The following is a 12,190-nucleotide window of genomic DNA, read 5'->3' as shown; positions in this document are numbered from 1 at the left end:
CCACAAATTGTACTCCGAGTACATCAATTCTCCATTCTTCTCCATGCCGATGATGCCATCTTGCCCCGAAACTTTGGAATTTTGTTTCTTAATTCCTCTTCCCCCACTAAATTAATCACAGGTTTTACAATTTTTTAATCCATATTTCTTTGATCAAGCATTTGATCACCATCCCTAGTATCTCCTATGGTTCAGAATCTATACTTTTCCTCAAGCAGTGATGGAAAATGCTTATACATTGTATTTATTGAATGCATTTTGCTCAAAAAATACAAGACACAATACAAGATAATCAAATGAATTGATAGATGAACAATAGATTCTTCAATCTTAGTCAATCAATTCACTATTCCCTGTCGTCTTATGCTTATGAAGAAATGAACCTTGCTCTTTTCATTTACATCAGTCTATATTGCTCCTCAAGCAGATATAATTAAAAATGCTCACAAGATAGTACTATTTATTTTCTGCAGAATGTTTTTCCTGCTAGACAATGCCAATTCTAAGGGCTCACATTGGCATATTTTTCAGAAAACCACAGTTGTCTATATTTTCGTCAAGGCAATAAATGAGGCAACTAATAACCGATCTTACCCTGGGAAAAAAAAATTACATCTTTCTGCAAAAGTTCTTTGTATTATCTGTATCCGTAATAAAAGACATGCATAATTCGAGATAAAAAATTATCCTATTTCTCAAAGGTTGTTTGCCATTTTAATTTTAGTATTACATCTTTCAATGCTCAACAATGGCTCTATTTTTAGTAATTATCATCACAGGGTCAAAAAACTACCCCATTAAGACTAATGAATGCAGTTAGGAATCAGAAACAGAATCAGATTCATCCCTCACCCCCCAGGCTATTAGGCTTCAGAACTCCCTGGCCCATCATATTCAAAATGTCACTGGTTAATATGTCCAGTAACTTACAATATTTAATATTAATGCACTTCAGTTTGTTATTTATGTGTGAATCTTCTGCAGGTTTTATCCTTGTCTTTATAAATGATTGTGTGTTATTTGTACCACTGTGCTTTACACCCTGGTTTGAAGAAACATTGCCTCATTTCTATATATGTTTTATGGTTATATACATTATATATACATCTATATAGTTAAATGTCAATAAATTTGACTTGATTTGATATCTCTGTCATATGTTGTGAAATTTGTTGTTTGGCGCCTTCAGTACATTGCAATAGATAATATTAAAAAACTATAAATTAGAATAAGAAATTAAGAAAGCAAAAAAATGGTGAGGTCTTGCACATGGTTTCATTGTCTGAAATTTGATGAGAGAGAGGAGAAGAAACTGAAATGAAGTGGGCGTGACTTCAGGCTCCTGAACCTCCTCCTTGATGCTGGGGAATCCAGTGCCCATGATGAAGATAGCTGAGTTTACAACATTCTGTAGTATTTTCTCCATTCCTGTGCAGAGGCCCTTCTGTACCAGATGGTGAAGCAACCAGTTAGAATGCTCTCTATTAGCTCTAGAAATTTATGAAGGCCTTCAGTGACATACCATGCCTCCCCAAACTACTAAGGAAATATAAGGTTGTGCCTTCCTTCTAACTGCATCAATATGCTGGACCCAGGATAGACCTTCAGCAATGTTGATACCCAGGAACTTGAAACTGCTCACCCTTTCCACTGCTGTTTGCTCGATAAGGACTGGTGTGTGTTCCCTCGGCTTCCTGAATCAATTCTTTAGTCTTATTGACATTGGATTCGAGGTTGTTTTAGCAGCACCACTGCCAAAGGTATATCAGCATAAGATATATATCTGATACACCTTAGTCCTGTACGCCTCCTTGTCACTATATCTGAAATTCGGCCAACAATAGCTGTAATATCAGCAAATTTATAGATGTCATTTGTGCTGTGCCTAGCCACACAGTCATGGCTGTAGAGAGAGTAGAGCAGTGGTTAAGCATGCACCTTTGAGGAACAGCAGTGTTGACTGTCAGTGAGGAGGAGTTGCATGTATATCTATCGCTTTGCACCAAAACCCAAAAGCAGTAAATCTAAACCTCTTCTCTCTGCCCACCTGAGCAAAGATCCATGAGATGTCCTTAAATTTTACCATCTCTGATAAGAAGTTTTATTAGCCTCAGATTGCTGTGTTACTTCATCTCTTTATTAAGCAGAAATACATCATTACAACCTATAATTTCTCTGAAAACCTCCAACATAAAAGGATGTTTAACAGATTGCTATCAGAACATCTACACTTTCAACATTTATTATCATTATCAATATCTCAAGGTATCCCACTGGGACCAGCTGGCTTTTCTACTTTAAGTACTATCAACCTTTTATTTAACTTGAACTATTTCATCCAATTCAATTTTTGTTTGAATTTTGAAACTTTAATTTACAGAGATCAGTAAACTTTTCTTTCCAGAAAGCATTATAGATTATTACACACTCACTCATCCAGTTAATAAAGGAAAAGGAAAGCAGTCACAGTGTATAATTCCACCGACTTGCTCCGTCCTTCTGGCCAAACTGAAATACACTCAGTGGTCACTTTATTAGTTACAGGAGCAGAATCTGGAATGGTCTCCTGCTCTGTAACCCATCCACTTTAAGGTTACTGTTGTAATGTGTGGTTATTTGATTTACTCTCACTTTCCTATCAGCTTGAGGAAGTCTGGCCATTCTCCCTGACCTCTCTCATTTACAGGGCATTTTTGCCACACATTACTGCTGCTCACTGGATATTATTCTGCTTTCACATAATTCTCTGTGAATCCTAGAGATGTACTGTGTTAAAATCTCAGAGATCAGTGTTTTGGAGATACTCAAACCACCCTGTCTGGCACCAATAATCCATCAACAGTCAAAGCCACTTAGATCACATACAGTATCTTCCCCATTCAGATGTTTGGTCTGAACAACACACAAACATTTTGACCCATTGTTTTAATGCATTGAGTTGCTGCCATATGATTGGCTGATTAGATACTTGTATTAATGAGCAGTTGTACAGGTGTACCTAATAAAATGGCCATTGAGTTTACATCTGCACTGGATACACTCTCTGCTTCACCTGACTTGAGTTTAATTACATTTTTGTGATACTTTCGTATAATAGTACCCAAATGCACCAGGAGCACAGGCACACAACATGCAAGTTGGAAATGTCTGATTTCACACTTTCCCTTCTCTCAGCAATAACTATCTGCAATGTACAAATTGCTTTGGCAAAGTAGATATATTTGTTTTTGAAGTTATAGTGCCAAAACCTTTCAAATTAAATCATGACAGCATTAGCACCTTTGGCAAGAGAGATTCAGTACTTTTCCCCTGCAAATTGTTGAACTACATTGTTACTAATTTTGTACTCAAGTTGGAAAGCAAAAGAACAAAACTAACACTTCAGAGTTACACTCGTTCAGTATTGTCTTTGTCATTTTGCATGATATGGGGTCACTGGTAAAGAGAGCATTTATTGCCTATTCACACCCTTGAGAATGTGATAGTAAGCTAATGTAGTCACTCTGGTGAACACTATACCATTGGGTAGAGATTTCTAAAAATTAGGCCAAATAATGATGAAGGATTTGTGATAGTTTATTAGTTACAGGAGCGGAATCTGGAATGGCCTCCTGCTGCTGTAACCCATCCAGTTTAAGGTTACTGTTGTAACGTGTTGTTATTTGATTTACTGTCGCCTTCCTGTCAGGGTTTCCTCACTTCCTTCCAAGTGAGGATATAATAAGAGTTGAAGAAGAGCCTGTGGGTGCTGGAGTTCCCAGGTGAGAATCCCTCCTCATCTCTCTTCATTGGAAAGGGCAAGAGCTTGGATGGTGCTATTTGAGTAGCCAAGGAGAGTTACTGCAATGTATTTTGTGTATGGCACACAATGCTGCTACCCTATGCCAATAGTAGAGAGAATTAAATTTCTGGGTGATGCATGAAGTGCCAGTCGGGTTGCTTTACCCTGCATGGTGTCAAACTTCCTGAGTGCAATTGGTACTGCACTAATGTAAGGGGATGGAAACTATTCCGTCACACTTCAGACTTGTATAAAGGGTTTAGAGTAAAGAGGAGAGTCATTCACCACTGGAACCGTGGTTGCTGACCTGCATTTGAAGCTACAGGGTTTACATCCCTAATCCATATGAGTCCCTGATCAATGCTGAATCTCAGGATGCCGTTACTGGGGCACCAGGTAACACCATTGAATGTCAAGGGTTGGTTGTTAAATCATGTCTCAAAGGAGGTGATGGTACCTGATAATTCTGTGGTGGAAATGTTGACTGCCGCTCATCAGCCCATGCCTGTAAATAGTCTTGGTCTTGTTAGATGCGGAAATGAACTACTCCTTTTTCTGAGGAGTTCTAAAAGGAATTTAGTATTACTCAATCATCAGCAAACAGGCTCACTTTTGTCTTTACAAAGCAGCTGAAGGGGATTGGACTGAGGATTCTACCCTGTCAAATCCCTGCAATGATGCTCTGGGTTTAGGATGGTTGACCGCAAACAATCACAGCCACCTTCTATAGTGTTAGATGCAGTTTTTTCCTCTTACTGTCCATTGATTTCATTTTTTCCAGGGTACTTTGATGCAACAGTTACTCACAAGCTACCTTGATGCTAAGGGCAGTCACTTCCATCTCAACTCTAGAATTCAGCTCTTTGGCCCATGATTGGACACAAGCAATGATGAGATTTGTAGTGCAATAATCTTGGCAAAAGCTAAGCAGGGCATTAGTAAATGCACTGCACTAGAACTGGGGCACAATGTCAACCAATACGAGTATTGCAACACCTGTAATATTGTTGTTAAATAGTTTGCTATTGCATAAATTTCCATATTTGTTGTACACTATTTCTTTCTAAATTAGCAGTTATTTTACCAAACTTGTTTTCTTTTGAGTTTTTTATTTCTTTCTGTAATTGGTTGTCAATAAAGTGAAATGAACTTTTCATGGAATTGTTTACTTCCTGACATAACGTGACAACATAGCTGCTATTGTGCCTAGTTCAGTTGAGCTTCTGATTAAGTGTGCTACCCAGGATGTTGATAGCAGGTTTGTCTAATGAATATCAAAGGTAGGTGGTTAGACTCGTTATTGTTTGAGTTGGTAACTGTTTTACACTCAGGAGCTGCAAGTGTTACATGTCACTTATCAGACCATACCTGTGTTTGTATAAAGTTTTGGTTTATATATAATGAGCTGATTCCCCAGATATACATATGACCTTGCATCAAGCCTTCATTATCTCTGACAGGAAATCACATCAGTTGGTTCATTAAAAAAGCCCAAAAATAATGCAGGCATGCTCTGGCTTTACCAATTAGTCAATGCTGATGTTTCACTGATTTCCTTGATGATCCTACGATGCACAAATGATGCTGTAAAAAAAATCCTTTGAAGCCTAAGCTTTTGACATATTGGGAAGAAACCAAAATAAGTCATCATTCCTTAATATTTCAACAGACTTCTGATTCCTGTGCTTCTGCTTAGAGCAGCATGTTACACTCTTACGGCCCCAACCAATATGAAAAAACTAAAATAAACACACAGAATAAAACATTCGGGAAAAAGTAGTTATTATTAATAATGTAGAGCAAGGATTAAGCAAACTAACTTCTAGCAGAGCTGGTTTCCTCACTCTCTCTCTCAGCACATTAGTATTAGTGGAACGAAACCAATTTGTATTTGTACTATCTTTAAAAATTTAATTCAGAAAGTTTCCACTCAGTTATCAAAACTCAAGAGTGTATTTCATCCCAAAAGCTTGGAGTCTACAATATAATTGTATAGTAACAAGAACTTAGAGTTTGCTCCATCACACTCATAATTATGAATAATAAATAGGATTAGCATAAATCTATGGCTTAACAATGTTTGTGACTGAAAATAGATCAAGCTGTGGCTACATCGTGTCAAGGTGGGGTGGTTTGATGAAAAGGATAATGTTTACTCCAATCTTTAGCAAAATTTCAAATGGACGTGTAAAATACTCTATTGAACTTTTTAAACTTCTCTTCATTTACAGAATAGTTACAACAGAGTAGGACAATGTTTGGTTCATTGAGTCATTTCTAACCATTACTAGAGCAACTCCATTGGTTCCAATCCCCTAGTCTATCCTCACTAGTTTGCAAGTCAATCCTCCTCAAGTGCCAAACCATTTCCTTTTAGAAGACTGATTGTATTTGTACAACTACCATAACTGGCAGTGGTCTAAATCCTAATAACTCTCTTTCTCACATCTCCCTTTGTATATATTGCCCAAAGTTATAAATATGTGTTTCTGGTGTTATTGTAAAGAGTTTCACTCAATTTACCAGTCATAATCTTGTACACTTCTGTCAAATCTCTTCTCAATTTTCTCTGCTCCAATAAGAACAAGGCCAACTTTTCCAATCTAAGCTTACAGCTAAATGCCACATCCCTGCCATTTTCCACCCATATTGCTAAGATGCACAAGTTGGCAGTTTAATTGGCCACTGTAAATTACCTTGAGTGTACAGATGATTGGAAGATTCTGAGTTGGTGGTGAGTGGCCTAAGAGGCTGCTTCAGTGAGTCTCTATGAACTTTAGAGTAATAACAATCCCCATTACCATTCTACCAAGTGTGCACACTTCTGTAAGTTCTTTGTAGGTTTGCTTTGTCTTTCTTACATTCATTACTGTGCAACCTTTTGAATAGTGTCAAAATTTTGACAGATTTCTTTGTGCTTCTCAATCGTAACCAATGAAATCTATACGCTGACTGCTCAATTCTCTTCCTTCAAAACAGTACCTTTCTTGATTAGTATTGTCACTTTCACAATGATCTATAACAGAAAGCTTAACTAAGTTTTAGAATGTATTCCCATTTTTTCAGAGATGTCTGAAAGTGGCACACTGTGGAAAATGAACCCAATGTTCAGTCCTCTTTATCACAATAATCTGACCAGGAAGCCAGTTCCAGAGAGTATTAGATTTTAAAAATCTATAGAATTTTGAATACGTTTTGTATTAATTACCAAATGACTGTGAAGTTTCACTCAGATAGAAATTATACTGTACATTTTAGAAATTATAGTCACTCTTGTTGTGATCACAACACCCTGTTGAATATTGGTGCTGTGGAATGCTGCAGGTCCAATTCAATGGTTTATTGGCGAACGGTGGTAGAGCTGCAGGGCCTCAGTCATTTTATTTACTTAATTATTTATTTTTATTTAGATAAAGCACAGAATAGGCCCTTTTGTCCCTTCAAGCCATGCTGCCCAGCAATTCCACGAATTTAACCTAGCCTAATAACAGTACAGTTTACAATGACCATTTAGCCTACCAATCAGTATGTCTTTGGACTATGGCAGAAAACCACAGCATCCAGAGGAAAGCCATGAAGTCATGGAGAGAACGTGCAAATTCCTTACAGACAGCAGTGGGAATTGAACCGGGTTGCTGGTACTGTAAAGCATTGTGCTAACTACTATGCTACCATGCCACCCCATAGCAAGGACTAAGCCTTGAGCTACAGTGTCACCTGCTTGCAGCTGCTCGGGGGGGTGTCGGAGTCAGGCACTCCACCAGAGTGCTGGAGGCGGTGCCCATGCTGGAGTCAGTAGTACCCTCCCAGTGTTCACTCGGAAGATGACAAGCTATATTTTGTTTGACCGTAGACTGCTGCAATATTCATAGACTCAGGGACTTGGACTATATATTTTTTGTGTGACTGTATTTTATTCCTATCTTATATGTGCTATATGTGCCTTATGCTATGTATGACTGTTGTTATTATGTTTTGCACCTTGGCTCCAGAGTAACGCTGTTTTGCTTGGCTATATTCATGGGTATTCATGTATGGTTGAATGACAATAAACCTTGAACTTGAGCTTAAACTTGGTACATGTGTATTGCACAGTCCATTCTTAATTTCTTGTAAACATAATGCACTGACACAATCCAACAGCAGTGATTATAAACAGAACTTGAGAACATGTTATCAATAGATCCAGAACTCTGTTACATGCAACACTTACTTTAGAATTAACAGAAGCTGTAACTGCTCCAGCGAATAATTCGTACAATACGATTAGTGCAACCACAAAATTAACACTTTTGCTCTCAGGTTGCTTCTTGGATTTTTATTTAGAAAAGAGTTTTAAAAGTTAATTAAAAATAACAAAAATAACAAATGTACTCAAAACAATTGAAAGCTATTTAGTAAAACAGCATTAAAATTGAAAAATAATTAAAACTTACCTTGCTCCCATGGAGACACTTGCCTCCATTTAGTTAGATCTGACCTGCTGCAAATTGATTCTCTATCCTAAGTTTGAAAGTGAACTCTGTGACTGGACAATGAGGAAGTGAATGGCAGAAAATAGCTGGAAAAATACTAGCTCATGCTGTTTGAAATTTCAGGATTTATGCATTTTCAAAAAGCAAAGATGGAGATTCAAAACTTGCTGGGACTTACATGATTTTTTGCCACAACATCTGGGGCAATGATTATAAAGCTCAACCTGGTTACTTTTCCTACATGATGATACCATGCTGAAATAATTTCTAACGTATCATGAAGGATCCTTTTGCAGTTGTAGTGCTTCATTGTTCTTATTAGATGATAAAATCTAATCTAGCATCTATTCTCCTTCAGTAACACTATTGCCAAGGTCAAATGTAGGAGAAGTGCTGAACACTGCACAATCATTTACTTCAGTAAACTTTTTATTTATATGGATCTTTAAACAAAATCAATGAACTGGAGAAAACAAAATTGCACTTGTATCACAGAAGATGATATACTGCAACAAAAGTGCATTAGTCCTTTTGACTTCCTACCTCTGCAGTACAGATCTTAAGTCAGTGTTCTATCAGAGGTACACTGAATTTTTGTGAACTGCAACATTTTCTCTTTCAGAAGCACATCAAATCTTCTATCATATAAATTTGCCCAGAATGAACTTCGTTTATGTAGTTCATATATTGTATAGTAGAATAATGTTCAAATGCAGTCTTACCTGATCCTCTTCTCCACCACCCTCCTCGTCGTATTTCAGAATGTTGTCCCTGACATCGTCCTCTGGGTCAATTAGAAGTTGTTTTGTTTGTCGTTCCTTATCCCTGCGTTTCATCCATATCACAAATAGCAAGACGAGAACTGAAGGAACAAGTATTACATTGTCAGTAGGACACACAGAGACTTTAATCGTTGTTTAATTCTACCTTCATTACTTACTTAACAAAATGATGATGCATAGGAGGATTGCTATAATGGCTCCTGTACCCAATCCAGCTGCTGCAATAGCCCCAATGGCTGTACAGTCTCCATGCTCATCACAAGGGCACACTTTCACTTTAATAACAGTGGTGCTTGATAATGGAGGGTTGCCAGAATCTGTGACTATGATTGGAACATCATAGACACCAGCGATCAGGAATCCAATCCTCAAACTGAGCTGTGCAGAGTCCCCTGATAAATACAAAGAGAGGAAATTAATAGGAATTTTGTACATCGTAAACAACTCAATGAGCTCTTTCACAACTAAAAAAAGGCAGGAATAATCTCACAGTGATTGTAAATCTGAAGGATGAAACATCTACAATTAACATAAAATATCTACATGGAAAAACATCCTTCATTGATGAGAAAGAACAAATGAAGCTCTCAATTGTGCAACAAGTACTTTACAGAATAAGCCAATACCAGAACCTTAGTGCATCCTTTAATTTAAGTGCTATGATAATGATTATTCTAACAATGTACACTTGCTTGTACTGTCAACCTATAGGTTAAATTAAGGTTTTCACTTTGGTAAAATACTTTATGATTCATATAATCTCATTTTTTAAACTGCTTATACAATAATACATTTACAGTGCACTATACTGGTGCTATCATATTATCTACTGTTCAGTTTTGAAAAAGATAGTGCGTTGACAGTTGTACACGCCTGTGATAATTTCATGACTGAATTCACCATAAGATTGAAACCAATCAATAAAGACAGTTTGACTAAATGTTGCTGCTTTATGCTGGTTTATGGTTCAAATCCTTAGATGTCAACATCACTGAAGATCTATCCTGGGCTCAACATATTGACGCAATTATGAAGAAGGCACATCAGAACCTTAGGAGGTATTGCATTATGAATTTGAGGAGATTCAGAGTGTCACAATAGAGTCCAACAAGTTTCTACAAATAGTCTGTGGAGAGCATTCTGACTGCTTGTATCACGTCTGGTATGGAGGTACCAGGACTGGAAATAGCTACAGAGCTCCATCAGGGGTACTAGCCTCCCCACCACTGAGGACACCTTTGAAAGGCAATGCCTAAAAAAAATGGTATCCATCTTGAAGGACCCTCACCATCCAGGACATATACTCTTCTCATTGCTACCATCAGAGAGGAGGAACAGCAGCTTGAAGACATGCACTCAGCATTTTAGGAACAGACTTTTCCCTGCCACCATCAGATTTCTGAACAGACCATAAACCCATGAACACTACTTCACTCATTGTTCTCTTTTTGCACTACTTGTTTATTTTTTATATTTCTTATTGTAACTTACAGCATTTATTATTATGTATTGTACTTCACTGCTGCTGCAAAACAACAAATTTCACAACATATGTTAGGGATAATAAACCTGATTCTATTTCTGGTATACCAGCCTTTCAATCACGTATCATATTCTCCAGGCACAATTACTTCTATTATTTTTTATAGGGATACCAACAAATACTGTAGGCAATTGTCATTTCACAAAGTGTAATGGTGCAGGGACACCAAACACCAATTGTTACTGTGTTTTCATGTGCAGACATAAATTCCAAGTAGAAAATGATGATATAAACTATAAACTAAAATTTTTGCGATCTTCAACCGGTATGGATATTGTATTTTCTGCGCTGAGAAACATAGCTAGAAAGTTCATTCTTGAAATTGAGAAATTTTAGTGTTTCACTGAACTTGAATCCATCAAACTGATTTCTACCCAGAAAGGTAAATTAATAATGCATGCAGTAGCAATTTATATATACACAAATTACATTCATTATTCAAAGGAATGTCATTAATTCAAACAAAACATATGTTTCAAATTGGGGAAAAAGTATATTTACTGTTTGAAAATAGCAACAATACCATTGCTTGGTTACCAGGGAAGCAATTCTTTCCAAGTGCATATTGTTTGGATGAGCCTACAGGGACACAATGAGTAATGCAGCACAAAGCAGAGCCCTTTGTTCATCCTGTCCTGCTGACAATTAAGTACCCACGTATCCTTAGTCCATTTGCAGGCACCTGTCCTGTAGCATTCTATTCTTTCACAATTCAAGTGCTCACCTTGATACATCTTATATGTTGTGAAAAACTCGATCACTGACATCCCCTTAGGCGGTGCATTCCAGATTTTCTCAAACAAGAGAAAATCTGCAGATGCTGGAAAACCAAGCAACACACACAAAATGTTGGAGGAACTCAGCAGGCCAGGCAGCATCTATAGAGAAAAAGCACAGTCGATGTTTTGGGCCGAGAGCCTTCAGCAGGACTGGAGGAAAAAAAAGATGAGGAGTAGATTTAAAAGGTGCGGGAGGGGAGACAGAAATACAAGGTGAAAGGTGAACTGGGTGGAGGAGGGTAAGCTGGGAAGTTGATTGGTGCAAGAGATACAGGGCTAGAGAAGGGGAAGTCTGATAGGAGAGGACAGAAGGCCATGGAAGAAAGAAAAGCAGGGAGCAGCGCCAGAGGGAAGCGATGGGCAGGCAAGAAGTTAAGTTGAGAGATGGAAAAGGGGATAGGGAATGGTGTAGTGGAAGTTTGAGAAATTGATGTTCATGCCATCAGGTTGGAGGCTACCCAGACAGAATATAAGGTGCAGTTCGTCCCACCTGGGTGGGGCCTCATCGTGCCAGTAGAGGAGGTCATGGATTGATATATTGGAATGGGAATGGGAAATGGAATTAAATTGGGTAGCCACTGGGAGATCCTGATTCTTCTGGTGGATGGAGCGTAGGTGCTTGTTGAAGTGGTCTTGCAATCTTCATTGGGTATCTCCGATATACAGGAGCCACACTAGAAGCACTGGATACAGTATATGACCCCAACAGACTCACAGATGAAGTGTTGTCTCAACTGGAAGGACTTTCTGGGGCCATGAATGGTAGTGAGGGAGGAGGTGTAGGGGCAGTGTAGCTCTTGTTCTGCTTGCAAGGATAAGTTTAACAAAGG

The 12,190-nt window shown here is 38.0% G+C and overlaps 1 protein-coding gene across 2 annotated transcripts in view; it reads right to left on the bottom strand.

Moving 5' to 3' along the window:
- The window catches only part of LOC140736017 (cadherin-4-like), a 693,508-nt gene that overhangs the window by 22,645 nt on the left and 658,673 nt on the right, over nucleotides 1-12,190 (bottom strand). For both annotated transcript variants that reach the window (XM_073061696.1, XM_073061697.1), the window contains 2 exons: nucleotides 9,197-9,430; nucleotides 8,979-9,118 (listed from right to left, as the gene is read on the bottom strand). In XM_073061696.1, the coding sequence (XP_072917797.1) occupies nucleotides 8,979-9,118; nucleotides 9,197-9,430 (374 nt within the window). The remainder of the gene's footprint in view (nucleotides 1-8,978; nucleotides 9,119-9,196; nucleotides 9,431-12,190) is intronic.

This window comes from Hemitrygon akajei, chromosome 11 (genome assembly GCF_048418815.1).
Source record: "Hemitrygon akajei chromosome 11, sHemAka1.3, whole genome shotgun sequence".
NCBI classification, from domain to species: Eukaryota; Metazoa; Chordata; class Chondrichthyes; order Myliobatiformes; family Dasyatidae; genus Hemitrygon; species Hemitrygon akajei.
Note: the sequence above shows the minus strand (reverse complement) of the source record. Positions and strands in the feature narration are given on the sequence as shown.